At 39.2% G+C, this 13,852-nt stretch overlaps 1 protein-coding gene across 2 annotated transcripts in view; it reads left to right on the forward strand.

Moving 5' to 3' along the window:
- Positions 1–3,404: 3,404 nt before the first annotated feature.
- Positions 3,405–13,852, forward strand: part of RBMS2 (RNA binding motif single stranded interacting protein 2) — a 60,487-nt gene continuing 50,039 nt past the window's right edge. For both annotated transcript variants that reach the window (XM_082666883.1, XM_082666884.1), the window contains exon 1: positions 3,405–3,594. In XM_082666883.1, the coding sequence (XP_082523009.1) occupies positions 3,529–3,594 (66 nt within the window). In that variant the 5' untranslated portion in view covers positions 3,405–3,528. The remainder of the gene's footprint in view (positions 3,595–13,852) is intronic.

Below are 13,852 nucleotides of genomic sequence, written 5' to 3' on the forward strand. Positions count from 1 at the left end.
CCAAATAACTTATTTTACTTTTTCCCCTCAAAACAACTTTTGGGTGCTGGGCTCAAGAGAACCAAGAATTTGAGAGGCATTGACTAAATCTGGAAAAATGTAAGCAATATAACGGGCAAAGCAGATGGGGGGTGGTGATCAAAGTAAACACACTGGAAGAAATAGGATTCTTCCTCTTCTCATATACTTCCTGAATATAACCACAGAACTCCATTACCTTCTCTGTCACTTCCACAAGATTCCATCACCTCCTTTAAAAATATACTTACCATAGTAAAGGTTGTAGTTTCCAGTCCTGTTGGTGCTCTTTGACATAATTGACCTTTGGCATCAGTTCACCAATCTGGGTCATTTTACTTTTATGGCCCTAAACTTATAATCAGAGTATAAACATACAGGTTTTTGTATTAGTAAATACATATGGAATTTATTTATATAGAATTTATAAAATAGAATTTATTTAATTGGATCTTTTTTTTTAAAATAAATTTATTTATTTATTTATGGCTGCGTTGGGTCTTCGTTGCTGCGCGCGGGCTTTCTCTAGTTGCGGCAAGCGGGGGCTACTCTTCGTTGTGGTGCGCGGGCTTCTCATTGCAGTGGCTTCTCTTGTTGTGGGGCACGGGCTCTAGGCATGAGAGCTTCAGTAGTTGTGGCACATGGGCTCAGTAGTTGTGCCTCGCGGGCTCTAGAGTGCAGGCTCAGTAGTTGTGGCACGCGAGCTTAGTTGCTGCACGGCATGTGGGATCTTCCCGGACCAGGGCTCGAACTCATGTCCTCTGCGTTGGCAGGCGAATTCTTAACCACTGCGCCACCAGGGAAGTCCCAATTGGATCGTTCTTTATCTCCCTTCTGATACTTTCTACTTTTTCTAGATCTATTTCAATTTCTTAGAGTAGTAGGACTCTAGAGAAATGGGAGCTGGGATGTCTTGTCTAGTGTACTTTGATTCTGTACTATTTTGTTTCCTTTTTTTCCTAGAGATAAGAGATGATCCACCAATTTCCAAGAGATTGGGAGTTATGAAAAGAATTTACAAATAATCGGATTGTTTGCTTCTAGAAGGCAGAGAAATGAAATTGGATTGGGTGATTTCTGAAATTTCTTATTCAGTATTTTCACTTATATAGTTTCGCTTGCCTAGTCCTAGTATGATCTTTTGAATGTAACTAAGATACTAGTTTTTGGAAATGTTCACTTCAGATCATAAAATCTGGGTTATACAATACCCAGAGGGATACACTGGGAGACAGTAGGGTAATTAATCAAAATGGAGCTAACATCTGTTGAATGTGTACCAAGTGCCAGATACCTGCCTAAGGGCTTTATATACATTGCCTTATTTCATTTCACTACAATTTAGGAAGCAGAGACTATTTATTTTGTATATTTTACAGAGGAGAGAAGGTTCAGACATGAGGTAATTCTCCCAGTGTCACTCAGCTTGTGAGTGACAGGACCAAATCAGAACTTAGATTTGATTCCAAAGGCAAATGAAGTAGGTATTATCTCCATTTTGGAAATGAGTAAATTAGAGATGTTAAGTAACTTGGCCTAAAGTTACATAAACAGTAACTAACAGTGGTGTCAGAATTTGAACTCATGTCTGCTTCTCTCTAAAACTTACGGTTTTAACTATATTAAATTCTAAGATATCATTGAGCGTTAAGGAATACAGTAAGAGAACACAACACGTTGAGAATATTAGAAGTTTTAAAAAATTAAATTAGGTTGACTGCTATTATAAATCCCATTATAAATCAGGCCTTAAAAATGAAGGGTTTTTACCACATTGTTAGGCTTAGGGAGAAGACATCAACCAAGGACCTAAATGGCAATGATAACTTGGCATATCATGAATGAGAATCTCTGAGGGCAGAAAAGGGACTTTAAAAAAATATGGTATCACTGAGAGATGCCTTTATTGATTTATTGACTGCATTTGGCTGCTGTGCTTCCAATCTCAGTTGCAGTTCCCACATTGAGGCTGTTCCCACCCTTCCTGTGTCCCTTGAGCTGAGCAGGAACTTCCTGTCCTATTGGAAATGAAAGTTAGAGATTGGGGGTATGGTATGTGTGTATTTACTCTGCAGACTGTTGGTACTGTCTGTCCCATTATTATAGCAAAAAGGTGACAGGAAAACTAGAATAGAGACTGGGACTTCATTTAAGGGACGGTTTGGGCTTAATGTTTTTTGTGGCAAAGCAGACAGGGTTAATTTATTATTTAGAATATCCACTATGGCTGTGAGGGGGCCTTAAGAAGTGATTTGAAGGCTTTCATTCTATATCCCTGTTCTACTTCGACTAGATTGGTAAATTACTGGATATCATTCTTAAATTTTTGTTTTCCAACAAGTTTCTTTTATTGTTAAGGTACCTTCTACAGGACATTCCTTTGAAAGTATTAGAGGTGAGTGTTGCAACTGTGTTCAATTCTTGACTCTAAATTAATGTTCTTCTTTCCTAAGAACTTTGTATTTTTCTTCTCTGTGAAGCATATGTTTTTAAAATAGTTATTTATTTATTTTTTTCTACAGTTCACAGACAGCTTGAAGCAGACATCCCAACTCTGTGAACTTCAGCTTGGGCATAAATTTCAGGTTGGGTGAGTAACTAATTGTTCAGCTTCATAGACCTTGAAGACTAGGAAATAGTGGGATAAAGATTCAAATAAGATAGCTTACAATTGAAGAAATCACTAGGCAATTATATCTCAATAAAGCTGGGGGAAAGAAAAAAGAAAGCACTAGGCACCAAGTTTCATGACATAGTCCAGTTTGAAAATTCCTTCTCAAGTACTAAGTCATAGCTGGGAGAATCTGAAAAGGATTAAGAGGCATCAGCCCATCAGCATAACCTAAGAGGAGTAAAACTATCCAAGGATCTGAAACTAGTTATTTCCCATCCTCTGTTTTGCTTGTTTCTGCTCTTTGGTGAGCTCTTCTGTTTGTTCTTTCTTTGTGTGTTAAGGTCGCTCTAAATATAAAGTGGGGGGTAAGTCCTGAGCTCACCTCACATATTCTTTTTCAGTACTGTGATTTTCTTCACATGTTCTCCAAAGCAGTGTCCCAGTGGCCCCTTTAAAATCAAGATTGGAATCTTCTTATAGCTGAGATCTAAGGAGAAAATACCCTCATTTTTTCATGGGAATCTGAACTTGTTCACATAGGAAAGGTGATGGAGTTGAAAGGGGTAGACTTAAGAACTTTTCTTTTGCTTTAACTGCTAAGCCTGTGGGGGAAAACAAAAAACTAAAAAACCAAAAAAACATCTTGGGCATTAGGACCCAGTGGAAGAGCCTCACTCAGACTCGGGGTTAAGTTCTATCAGTGACGTAAACAAGCAGCCCTAGCTCATTCTTTACTCCCCCCTCCTTCTCTCCCCCTTTCTCCTCCCCCTCCTTTCTCCCTCTCCCTTCTCTTCCTCCCTCCCTCCTTCCCTCCCTCTCCCTCTCTCTCTTTCCTCTCCCTTTCCCTCTCCTTCTTCCCCTCTTCTGTCTCTTAGCTTCCTAACATTAAAGAGAAAATGCTGCTATCAGTGACTTCCAGGCCTGGGATTTCGACTTTTGGCTATAACAAAAACAACAAGAAGGTAGGGAAAAGTGCTTTTTTGGAATCCAGCTACTTCCTTTTCTGGGGATCGGGAGTGCCCTTGGCTTTAACATTCTCCTTAAGAGGGGAACGGGATTCCTCTCCTCTCACCGCCTCTCTTTTTCCATCACTTTTTTTGGCATCTTTTCTCACCTGGTTCTGAAGTTTTAGGAATTTATAGTCCCTGATGTGAGGCCTGAAGGCAGTGGAATTAAAAACAAATTAAGCTTTGCAAGTTTGTATCTTTGTGAAAGGAAGTTAGTTTGACTTCCTGCTGATGTATCCAATTTTCACAGGGAAAATATGTCACCTCAAACCCTGGCCCCCAGCCTACCACCTCCAAGGTTATTTTGTCATTTTGATTAACTGTTTGCATTCTCCCCCCAGCCCACCTTCCTTCCTACCATTCCTCCAGCATTATCAGGTAGCTGAATACAGTCAGTGAAATCACAACAGCTTCATCTGAGGACTGAGTCTACTCTTCTAGCTTTGATAAAGACCCTACCCCACCCAGCCTGTAGGGAAGGAGTTTTAAGAGAAGACGTACCTTGGGAATTAAGGCAGAAAGTTCTGTGATTCTTTGGGGTCTGCTGCTGAGCTGGGCCTTTCTGCTCTGCAGATAGCCAGGCTCAGCAGAGATATCTGGAGTCTATGCTTGGGCACAGGGACAGTCTGGGGAGAGGTGTACAGGCATCCCCACAGTTGCCAGGGAATATCTTGGGCAGTTTCTTGGCATTTCAGTGCACACCGTGCTGATTAGGAGGAACTGTATGCTGTAGCAGAAAGACCATTTACCCCGTCTCTTGATTTTATAGCTGTTCTTTTTTTTTTTTTTTTTTTTTTTTGCGGTACGCGGGCCTCTCACTGTTGTGGCCTCTCCCGTTGCGGAGCACAGGCTCCGGACGCACAGGCTCAGTGGCCATGGCTCATGGGCCCAGCCGCTCCGCGGCATGTGGGATCTTCCCGGACCGGGGCACGAACCCGTGTCCCCTGCATCGGCAGGCAGACTCTCAACCACTGCGCCACCAGGGAAGCCCTATAGCTGTTCTTTGAAGAAAAAAGGTGCCTTAGACATTTAAGGATCTTTTGCTCATTTGATGGATTGTTGGGCAGTGGGTAAGAATTCCTGATGCTTTCTTATACACCTAGGGAGACTGTTATAGGTGAACGAAGTATCTGATCAAGGCATTGGTAAATATTTAGACCCAAAACACCTAGTGTTAGTTTATGGGTGTTAGTTTATGGGCGTTAGTTTATGGGTGTTAGTTTATGTGGTATTCATTCTGTTACATCCTTAAGAAATATGGGTTCATATTTGTTATCAATTTTATATGTACAGACACACACACACACATAAATCAATATGATTTTGATAGATATCTAATCTGTCTTTATTCTTTTCATATCTTGTATAGTACTGTATGAAATCTCCTTCCTAATTTTTTCCCTCCAAGTCTATCAGGTTACCCATTAAAATACAGTAAAATGAATTCCAGAAATTGGTTTTTTCCCTATTAGCGGCTTCATGTATTTGATGCTATCTAAAATATTCTCTTTTCTTAGCTCTCCACTCCCTTTCCCGCTTGTTGTATAGGAAACATTTAACCAGCTTCTAAATCTAGGATAGTGTAGGGGACAAGAGGTATGATTGCGGACTGGGATTCAAATCTCATATCTCTTTCTGATAACTTGTAAGGTTTGAGAAACACATTAGGAAACCTGGGGTAAGGGTAGATACATACTTACTAGTGTATTTGTCAAGTATTCTTTGAGTTCTTACAGGTCACTGCTATGATGACATCACTTTGTGACTATATCGATGACTCCTTGTGTGTATATATAGGTTTGTGGGTGTTGGGTATATTTAAACTAATTGATTACTACACTGCTCTTTGTCTTTTTGTTTATATGTATGGCCTAATGTGTTCATTCATTTTTTGGGAAGAATGTTTCGAGTGAATTTGCTCATGTAATTTGTCCATTTTTATACTGAAAATTAAATTTTTAAAATAACTTATTAGTTTATAGTAATAAATGTAAGACATGTCTATTTTTAAAATTTAAGCATAAAGAGGCATATAAAATAAAAAGTCAGGTCTTCCCTTCATGTCCTGAAGTTCCTTACCTAAATCCCACTCCTTAAGGGAAATAACTAGTAGCAGTTTGCTCTATCTATTCTACCAGACTTTTTTCTATGACAAAGTAAAGTTTTAATTTTGACATTGGCTTATTTGCTCAGTTCCTCAAGTAGGACAAGTCTATGTAAAAAAGTTCTTAGACCTGTCTGGAACATTTAAAAAACTGAAATAAAAAACAAAATTCTTGACTTCTGAAAAAGTACACATAAATGTGTGCTTTTATTGTCCATCATTTTGTTATACCAGAATCTGGAAATAATAGATTTGCAGAAATCTGCCTTCTTTAAGGAACATTTTTACATCATAATTTACTGTAGTCATCACTTCTGGTTGGTGGAATAAAAATAATTTCCAGTGAGCTCAGTTTGAAAAGACATTTGTACATTACTGTTGTGACTTCATTAGTTTTATTTACTTGTCCTTATTATTTATTTATTTATTTATTTATGTCTGCATTGGGTCTTCGTTGCTGTGCGCAGGCTTTCTCTAGTTGCAGAGAGCAGGGGCTACTCTTGGTTGTGTGCACAAGCTTCTCACTGAGGTGGCTTCTCTTGTTGTGGAGCACGGGCTCTAGGCCCGCGGGCTTAAATAGTTGTGGCACGTGGGCTCAGTAGTTGTGGCACACGGGTTTAGTTGCTCTGCGGCATGTGGGACCTTTCCGGACCAGGGCTTGAACCCGTGTCCCCTGCATTGACAGGTAGATTCTTAACTACTGCGCCACCAGGGAAGTCCTGCTTGTCTTTAAAAAGTAGGTTTGGGGCTTCCCTGGTTGTGCAGTGGTTGAGGGTCCGCCTGCCAATGCAGGGGACACGGGTTCGTGCCCCGGTCCGGGAAGATCCCACATGCTGTGGAGCAGCTAGGCCCGTGAGCCATGGCCGCTTAGGCTGCGCGTCCAGAGCCTGTGCTCCGCAACGGGAGAGGCCACAACAGTGAGAGGCCCGCGTACCGCAAAAAAAAAATAATAATAATAATAAAGATAAAAAGTAGGATTGTCTGGGGACTTCCCTGGCAGTCCAGTGGTTAGGACTCGGCGCTTTCACTGCCATGGCCAGGGGTTCAGTCCCTGGTCAGGGAACTAAGATCCTGCAAGCCCTGCGATGTGGCAAGAAAGATAAGTAGGATTGTTTTATTTTGAAACATATTTGTATACTTTATCAGGGAAGTTGTTAACTGAGGAGCCCAGGACAATTATCGTTTTCTTATTCTTTTTTGGCTGTTGTAAATATAGGCATACAATCAGCAAATATATAATGCCTGATAAAGGCACATTCTTTCTCAGGATGTAGTGTTGAATATCCTTTCCTTTCTTTGGAATTAAAATAGTCACAGAAGGGGGAAAATGTGGATTTCAAAGAGAGATTCTGCAAAATTATGGTACATGAAAAAAAACACATCTATTTTAATGGCCTTCAATTATTCTTTGTTCTTAAAAAAAAAAAAGATCAGAGTTCTAGGGTCTCAACACTTCCTTCAGCTTTTGAAAGAGTTGCCTAAGTAGAGAGATTTGAGTATAGGTGAGATTGAAAGAGGAAGTGTTTGGGACTAAAGGAATTTCAGACTTGTAAAGAACCTAACCACGCCTTCCCTGACATCATCTTCCTGGCATGTGTTATTATAAGTTAACTCCTCAGAGCATCAGCAACCATTCCCTTTGGAAAAAAAGAAAAGGGACTGTGTTTAACTTGGGATAATTTGCCTTCCCCAACCTATTTTGCATAAATTTCTATTTCTTCTTGATTTTAACATATTGAAGACCATATTGGGGCTGGGAGTTGTGGGGAGTGGAGGCAATGATGAGAGTAGAAGTGACTGGTAGGCACTGCCAGACTTTCACTCTTTAAGAAGTTTGAGTTACCTGAAATTTTTGGAAGAATTTACTCAGGAGAGAAGAAAGTAGGAAGCAATACTAGAATTGTTTATACTTCTAACAGGGAGAGAGAATTTTTCTGTGTTTACTACATTTTCATCTAGTTTCCATCAAATCAAATTTAGTAGAACTTTTAAAGTCTAACATCTCTTGACTGGGGGCAGCTAATAGTTCTGTTATCAGTAATAAAGTTAACTCAGTTGGTTAAAGTTTAGTAGTAATGTCTTTCCATTGATTCCTCCTTTTTTTTTTTTTTTTTTTAGCTCTACTACACTAACTTATGCCCTCATTACCACAGCAATAAACATTCCGCATGATCTCCTTGTCTCCTATTTCTCCACTCCCTACCCCTTGACTCCAAGTAATTTTATACCTGCTACCAGAATAATCTTCCAACATTCCAGCAGTTTAGTGCTGAGCATTTCTTATATACAAACCTTTAATGGCTATGTATTACCTGCTAAACAAAGTCCAAATCCTTAGCCCAATACCCACTGTTTATCCAGCCTTTCCTTATCTTCCCCACCTCTCCTGTATGATTTCATCACATTGACTCTGCTCTAGCCAGTTGTGTTACCTGCAGTTCTCTGGATATAACCTTTGGTTGTCAGTTTACATTTCTCATCCCATAAGAAAATATGCTATATAATAAAACAGAAAAATATAGAAAAGAACAGGACAAAATAAAATACAGATTAGAATAGGAAGTCAGGGCCTTCCCTGGTGGTCCAGTGGTTAAGACTCTGTGTTTCCAATGCAGGGGATGTGGGTTCGATCCCTGATCGGGGAACTAAGATCCCACGTTCCACGTGGTACGGCCAAAAAAAAAAAAAAAAAAGTCAGCTGGAATTAAAATGCAGATGTGCAAACCATAGAATTAATCCTGGAAGATGAAGGCTGATGAATAGTCATTGATTTTGTCAGTGTAGAGGTGGTTGGTGACTTTGACATGCAATTTCAGAGCGGGGGAGCAAAAGCAGGGTTGGAGTGGGTTGTTGAGTGAAAGAAGGTAAGGAAGTATAGATGGTATATATAGACTAATCTTTTAAGAACTTTGATTAAGATGAAGAGCAGAACCCAATTTAAAAAATGGGCAAAAGGTCTGAATAGATATTTCTCCAGAGAAGATCTACAAATAGCCATGAAAAGATGTTCAGCATCATTAGCCATCAAGGAGTCAAAACCACAGTGAGATACCACTTCACACCCACAAGGATGGCTGTAATCAAAAACACAGATAATAATGTGTGGTGTAATTGGACCCTTATACACTGCTGATGGGAATATAAAATGGTGCAGCTGCTTTGAAAAACAGTTTGGCGGTTCCTTAAAAGGTTAAACACACTCCTAGGTATATACCCAAGAGAAATTAAAACATGTCCACACAAGAGCCTGTACATCATTGTTCATAGCAGCATTATTCATAATAGCCGAAAGGTGGAAACAACCCAAATATCCATCAACTGATGAAAGGATAAATAAAATATTATATATACCCATACAATGGAATTTTGGAATTTTATTCAGTGATAAAAAGTAATAGAGGGACTTCCCTGGTGGCACAGTGGTTAAGAATCCGCCTGCCAATGCAGGGGACACGGGTTCGAGTAGATCCCACATGCTGTGGAGCAACTAAGCCCGTGCACCACAACTACTGAGCCCGCATGCCACAACTACTGAAGCCTACAGGCTCTGCAACAGGAGAAGCCACTGAGAAGCCTGTGCACAGCAACGAAGAGTAGCCCTTGTTTGCCGCAACTAGAGAAAGCTCGCGCAGCAATGAAGACACAACACAGCCAAAAAATAATAATAATAATAGAGTACTGATACATTCTACAAAATGGATGAACCTTGAAAACATTATGTAGTGAAAGAAGCCACTCACAAAAGAACACATACATTTGACTCTTGAACAATGCGGGGCTTGGGAAAATCTATGTGTAAGCTATAGTCGATCATCCATATATACATGACTCCTCTATATCCATGGTTCTGCATCCTAGGATTCAACCAACAGCAGGTCTTGCTGTAGTGTAGTATTTACTATTGAAGAAAATCCACATATAAGTGGACCTGTGCAGTTCAAACCTGTGTTGGTCAAGGGTCAACTGTATTTGATGCTTCCATTTATATGAAATATCCAGAATAGGCAAATCCAGAGAGACAGAAAGCAGATTAGTAGTTGCCTAGGGATGGAGTAGGAGATGGTTAGGGGGGAAAAGAGGAGTGACTGGTAATGGGTATTGGGTTTCTTTCTGGGGTCATGAAAACGTTCTAAAATTGACTATGGTGATAGTTGCACAACTCTGTGATCCAAATACCATTGAAATTATACTTTAAATGGGTTAATTACATGGTATATAAATTATATCTCATAAAGTTGTTATTTTAAAAAGATAGGGAGCAGAGAAATGAGATAAAGCCTGAAAGAGGATGGTGGTAGTGTTGAGAAAATTTCCTTAAAGATGGGAGATATGGGAGCCAAAATGTAAAAAGAATCATGATGAGTAACTTGATACTTACTTTCCAAATATATATGTTCATATTCATATCCCTCCTACTCTCTGATTCTTTTGTCATTGTGCCTCATGTAGTATTCAGCCTCTGATCCTTTTGTTGTTGTTGTTGCTTCCTTTTGGAATGGCCTTTCTGTTCATTTGTTCACTCTGCCCACATTCGTTAAATAGCTCCAGAATGCTAGGACCTGGGGCTAAGGCATGATGGTGGCCATTCAAGAGCTCACAGTCAAAACTCTTTCAAAACCCTAACTACGCTTTAGAAGTTCAGCTGAAATGTTACCTCTTCTATAAAGCTTCTCGTAATCCCTCTACCTCCTAACCCCAAAGGGGACTTTTTTTCTTAGCCTCCATAATATTTTGTACTTCATATGTGGTATTTATATAATTTTGCATTGTATTGGAATCATTTAGGTGATTGTCTTATCTTCATTGCTGTAGTGTAAACTCTGTAAAGGTAAAGACAGTGTTGTTCAGTTTGTTATCCTCTGAAACACCTGATATAGCATCTTAAGCCTATCTAGTAGATACTTAAAATATATATCCTAATAAATGTAATTAAACTAATGTTAGGCATTAGATTAAGAAAAGAAAAGCAGCATTTTGTTCTATACAAATTGTGAAATTTCGAAGGGGGTGGGAGGGAGGGATAAATTGGAAGATTGGGATTGACATATACACACCACTATATATAAAATAGATTACTAATAAGGACCTACTGTATAGCACAGGGAACTCTACTCGATACTGTGTAATGACCTGTATGGGAAAAGAATCTAAAAAAGAGTGGATATATGTATATGTATAACTGATTCACTTTGCTGTACACCTGAACCTAACACAACATTGTAAGTAAACTAGACTCTAATAAAAATTTTAAAATAAAATAAAGTTGTGAAATTTGGAGTTAGATCTGAATTTAAATATGGCTTTTGTCACTTATTAGATGTGTGACCTAGTTCCAAGTTTCTTAGGCTCTCTGACCTTGAGTTCTTCATCTTAAAGTACTGATATACTTTATTGGGTTATTTTTGAGGATTGGTAATATTTGTTAATATTTATAATCATATATCAGTATGTAAATAGACTGTTTTATCAAAAAAAAACCCTTTTTCTTGATGCCATTTCTTCCTCCACCTGCTGCCCAATTTCTCTTTTTCCCTTTATATAAACTATCTGAAAGTGTTGTTTATTCAAGAGTTATATACTTGCTGTCTCCAATTTATTTCCTTCCATTACTTTTTCTTTTATTATCTTTAATATATTATTTGATAATACAAAAGGTTACATGTAACTCTAAAGCATAATAATAAGAGGAACACCTGTAAACCCATCTTCCAACTCAAGAACTAGAATCATTGCTTGTAAATTGCATATATTCAGGAGTTTCTCCCCATCCCATCCCCTCCCTCCCTCCCTTCTAGAGGTAACCACTCTTTTAAATTTTATATTTATTATTCTATTGCTTTTTTAAAACAGTTTAAAGTCATGTTTAATTTGCTTGTTTACATTGTTCTAAGTACTTTATGTATAATTATATATATCATTTAATCCTTATGACAATTTCATTATTATTTTCCCTGTTTCACAGATGAGAAAAAATGAACTACAGAGAGTTTAATAATCACGTTGCTAGTGAACGGCCCAGCTGGGATTTGAACCCACATAGTTTGGCTCCTAGTCTATGCTCTCAACCACTACTATATTGTCTTATTGCAATTAGACAAACAGTCTTCTGTTTGTTTCCATTCAGTATTACATCTTCATGATTAATTCATGTTGTATATAGCTGTTTTATTCATTTTTTCATGTTGTATAATATTTCATTTTGTGAATATACCATAATTTATCCATTCTCCTGCCAATGAGCTTTTGGATTAATCCAGGTTTGTTTTTGCTATTCCTAACATTGATGCTCAGAATATTATCATTTATGTGGTACATTTGTGTAAGAATTTCTTTTGGGTTTATACCTAGGAGTGGTATTGTGCAGTATAGGTATGTGAATGTTCACTTTTAAGAGATAATGCTATGGAATTCCCTGGCGGACTGGTGGTTAGGACTCTGCACTTCCACTTTAGGGGGCACGGGTTGGATCCCTGGTTGGGAACTGAGATCCTGCATGCTGCACAGCATGGCCAAAAAAATTAATTAATTAAAAAAGAGATAATGCTAAATTGCTTTCTAACTATACCACATTTGTTTCCATCAACAGTGTAAAATTTACTGTAGACTCACATCCTCTCTACTTGTTGATAGTGTCATACCTCTCATTTTCTCCTAAACCTAATCCAGTTAGGCTTTTACTCCCACCACTCCACCAAAACTGCTCTTATGAAGGTCTGCAGTGACTTTCACGTTCTTCAGTGGTCAGTTCGTAGCCCTCATCTTACTTTTAATCTATTAATCTATTGTCAACACTTGACACGTTTGATCACACAATTCCTTGGAACACTTTCTTCATTTGGTTTGCAGACCACCATACCCTCCTGTTCCTCTAGTATCTGTGGCCTTTCCTCTTCAGGCTCCTTTGCTGGTTCCTCCCAATTTTCCTGATCTCTAAACCTTGGAGATCCCCAGGACTCAGTCCTTGTTTCTTTTCTATCTACACTTCTTCCTTCATAATTTTATCTAGTCTCGTAGCTTTAAATATCACCCATATCTAATGGAAAATAGAAACCCTGCTGGATCCCATGTCTCCTGCCAGTTACTGTCCCATTTTTCTGATCCCTTTTATAATCCACCTTCTTGAAAAGTAGTTCCTACCTATAGAATCTCTACTTCATTACATCTTACTCTCTTTTACTTAGTATTTGGGTTTTTTTTAAAAAATAAATTTATTTATTTTTGGCTGCTTTGGGCCTTCGTTGCGGTGCGCGAGCTTCTCATTGCGATGGCTTCTCTTGTTGCAGAGCATGGGCTCTAGGCACATGGGCTTCAGTAGTTGCGGCATGCAGGCTCAGTAGTTGTGGCTCCCGGCTCTAGAGCGCAGGCTCCGTAGTTGTGGCGCACGGGCTTAGTTGCTCCACGTCATGTGAGATCTTCCAGGACCAGGGATCGAACCCGTGTCCCCTGCATCGGCAGGCGGACTCCCAACCACTGCGCCACCAGGGAAGCCCTCCATTTTTAAGTATACAGTATAATAGTGTTAAGTACGTTTACATTGTGCAACCAATCTCTAGTAGAACTCTTTTCATCTTGTGAAACTGAAAATCTACACCATTAAACAACTTCCCATTCTCCCCTCCCTGCAGCTTTTGGCAACCACTATTCTATGTTCTGTTTTTATTAATTCTCTAAGTACCTCATATAAGTGTAATCATACAGTATTTGTCTTTTTGTGATTGGCTTATATCACTTAGCATAATGTCTTCAAGGTTCATCCATGTTGTAACATATGTCAGAATTTCCTTGCTTTTTTTTCCTTTAATTATTATTTTATTTATTTATTTTTGGCTGCATTGGATCTTCGTTGCTGTGCATGGGCTTTCTCTAGTTGTGGTGAGCGGAGGCTACTCTTTCTTGCAATGCCGGGGCTTCTCATTGTGGTGGCTTCTCTTGTTGCGGAGCGCGGGCTCTAGGCTCGTGGGCTTCAGTAGTTGTGGCACATGGGCTCAGTAGTTGTGGCTTGCAGGCTCTAGAGCGCAGGCTCAGTTGTTGTGGCACACAGGCTTAGTTGCTCCGCGGCATGTGGGATCTTCCCGGACCAGGGCTCGAACCCGTGTCCCCTACATTGGC

This window comes from Grampus griseus (genome assembly GCF_964374135.1).
Source record: "Grampus griseus genome assembly, chromosome: 11".
NCBI classification, from domain to species: Eukaryota; Metazoa; Chordata; class Mammalia; order Artiodactyla; family Delphinidae; genus Grampus; species Grampus griseus.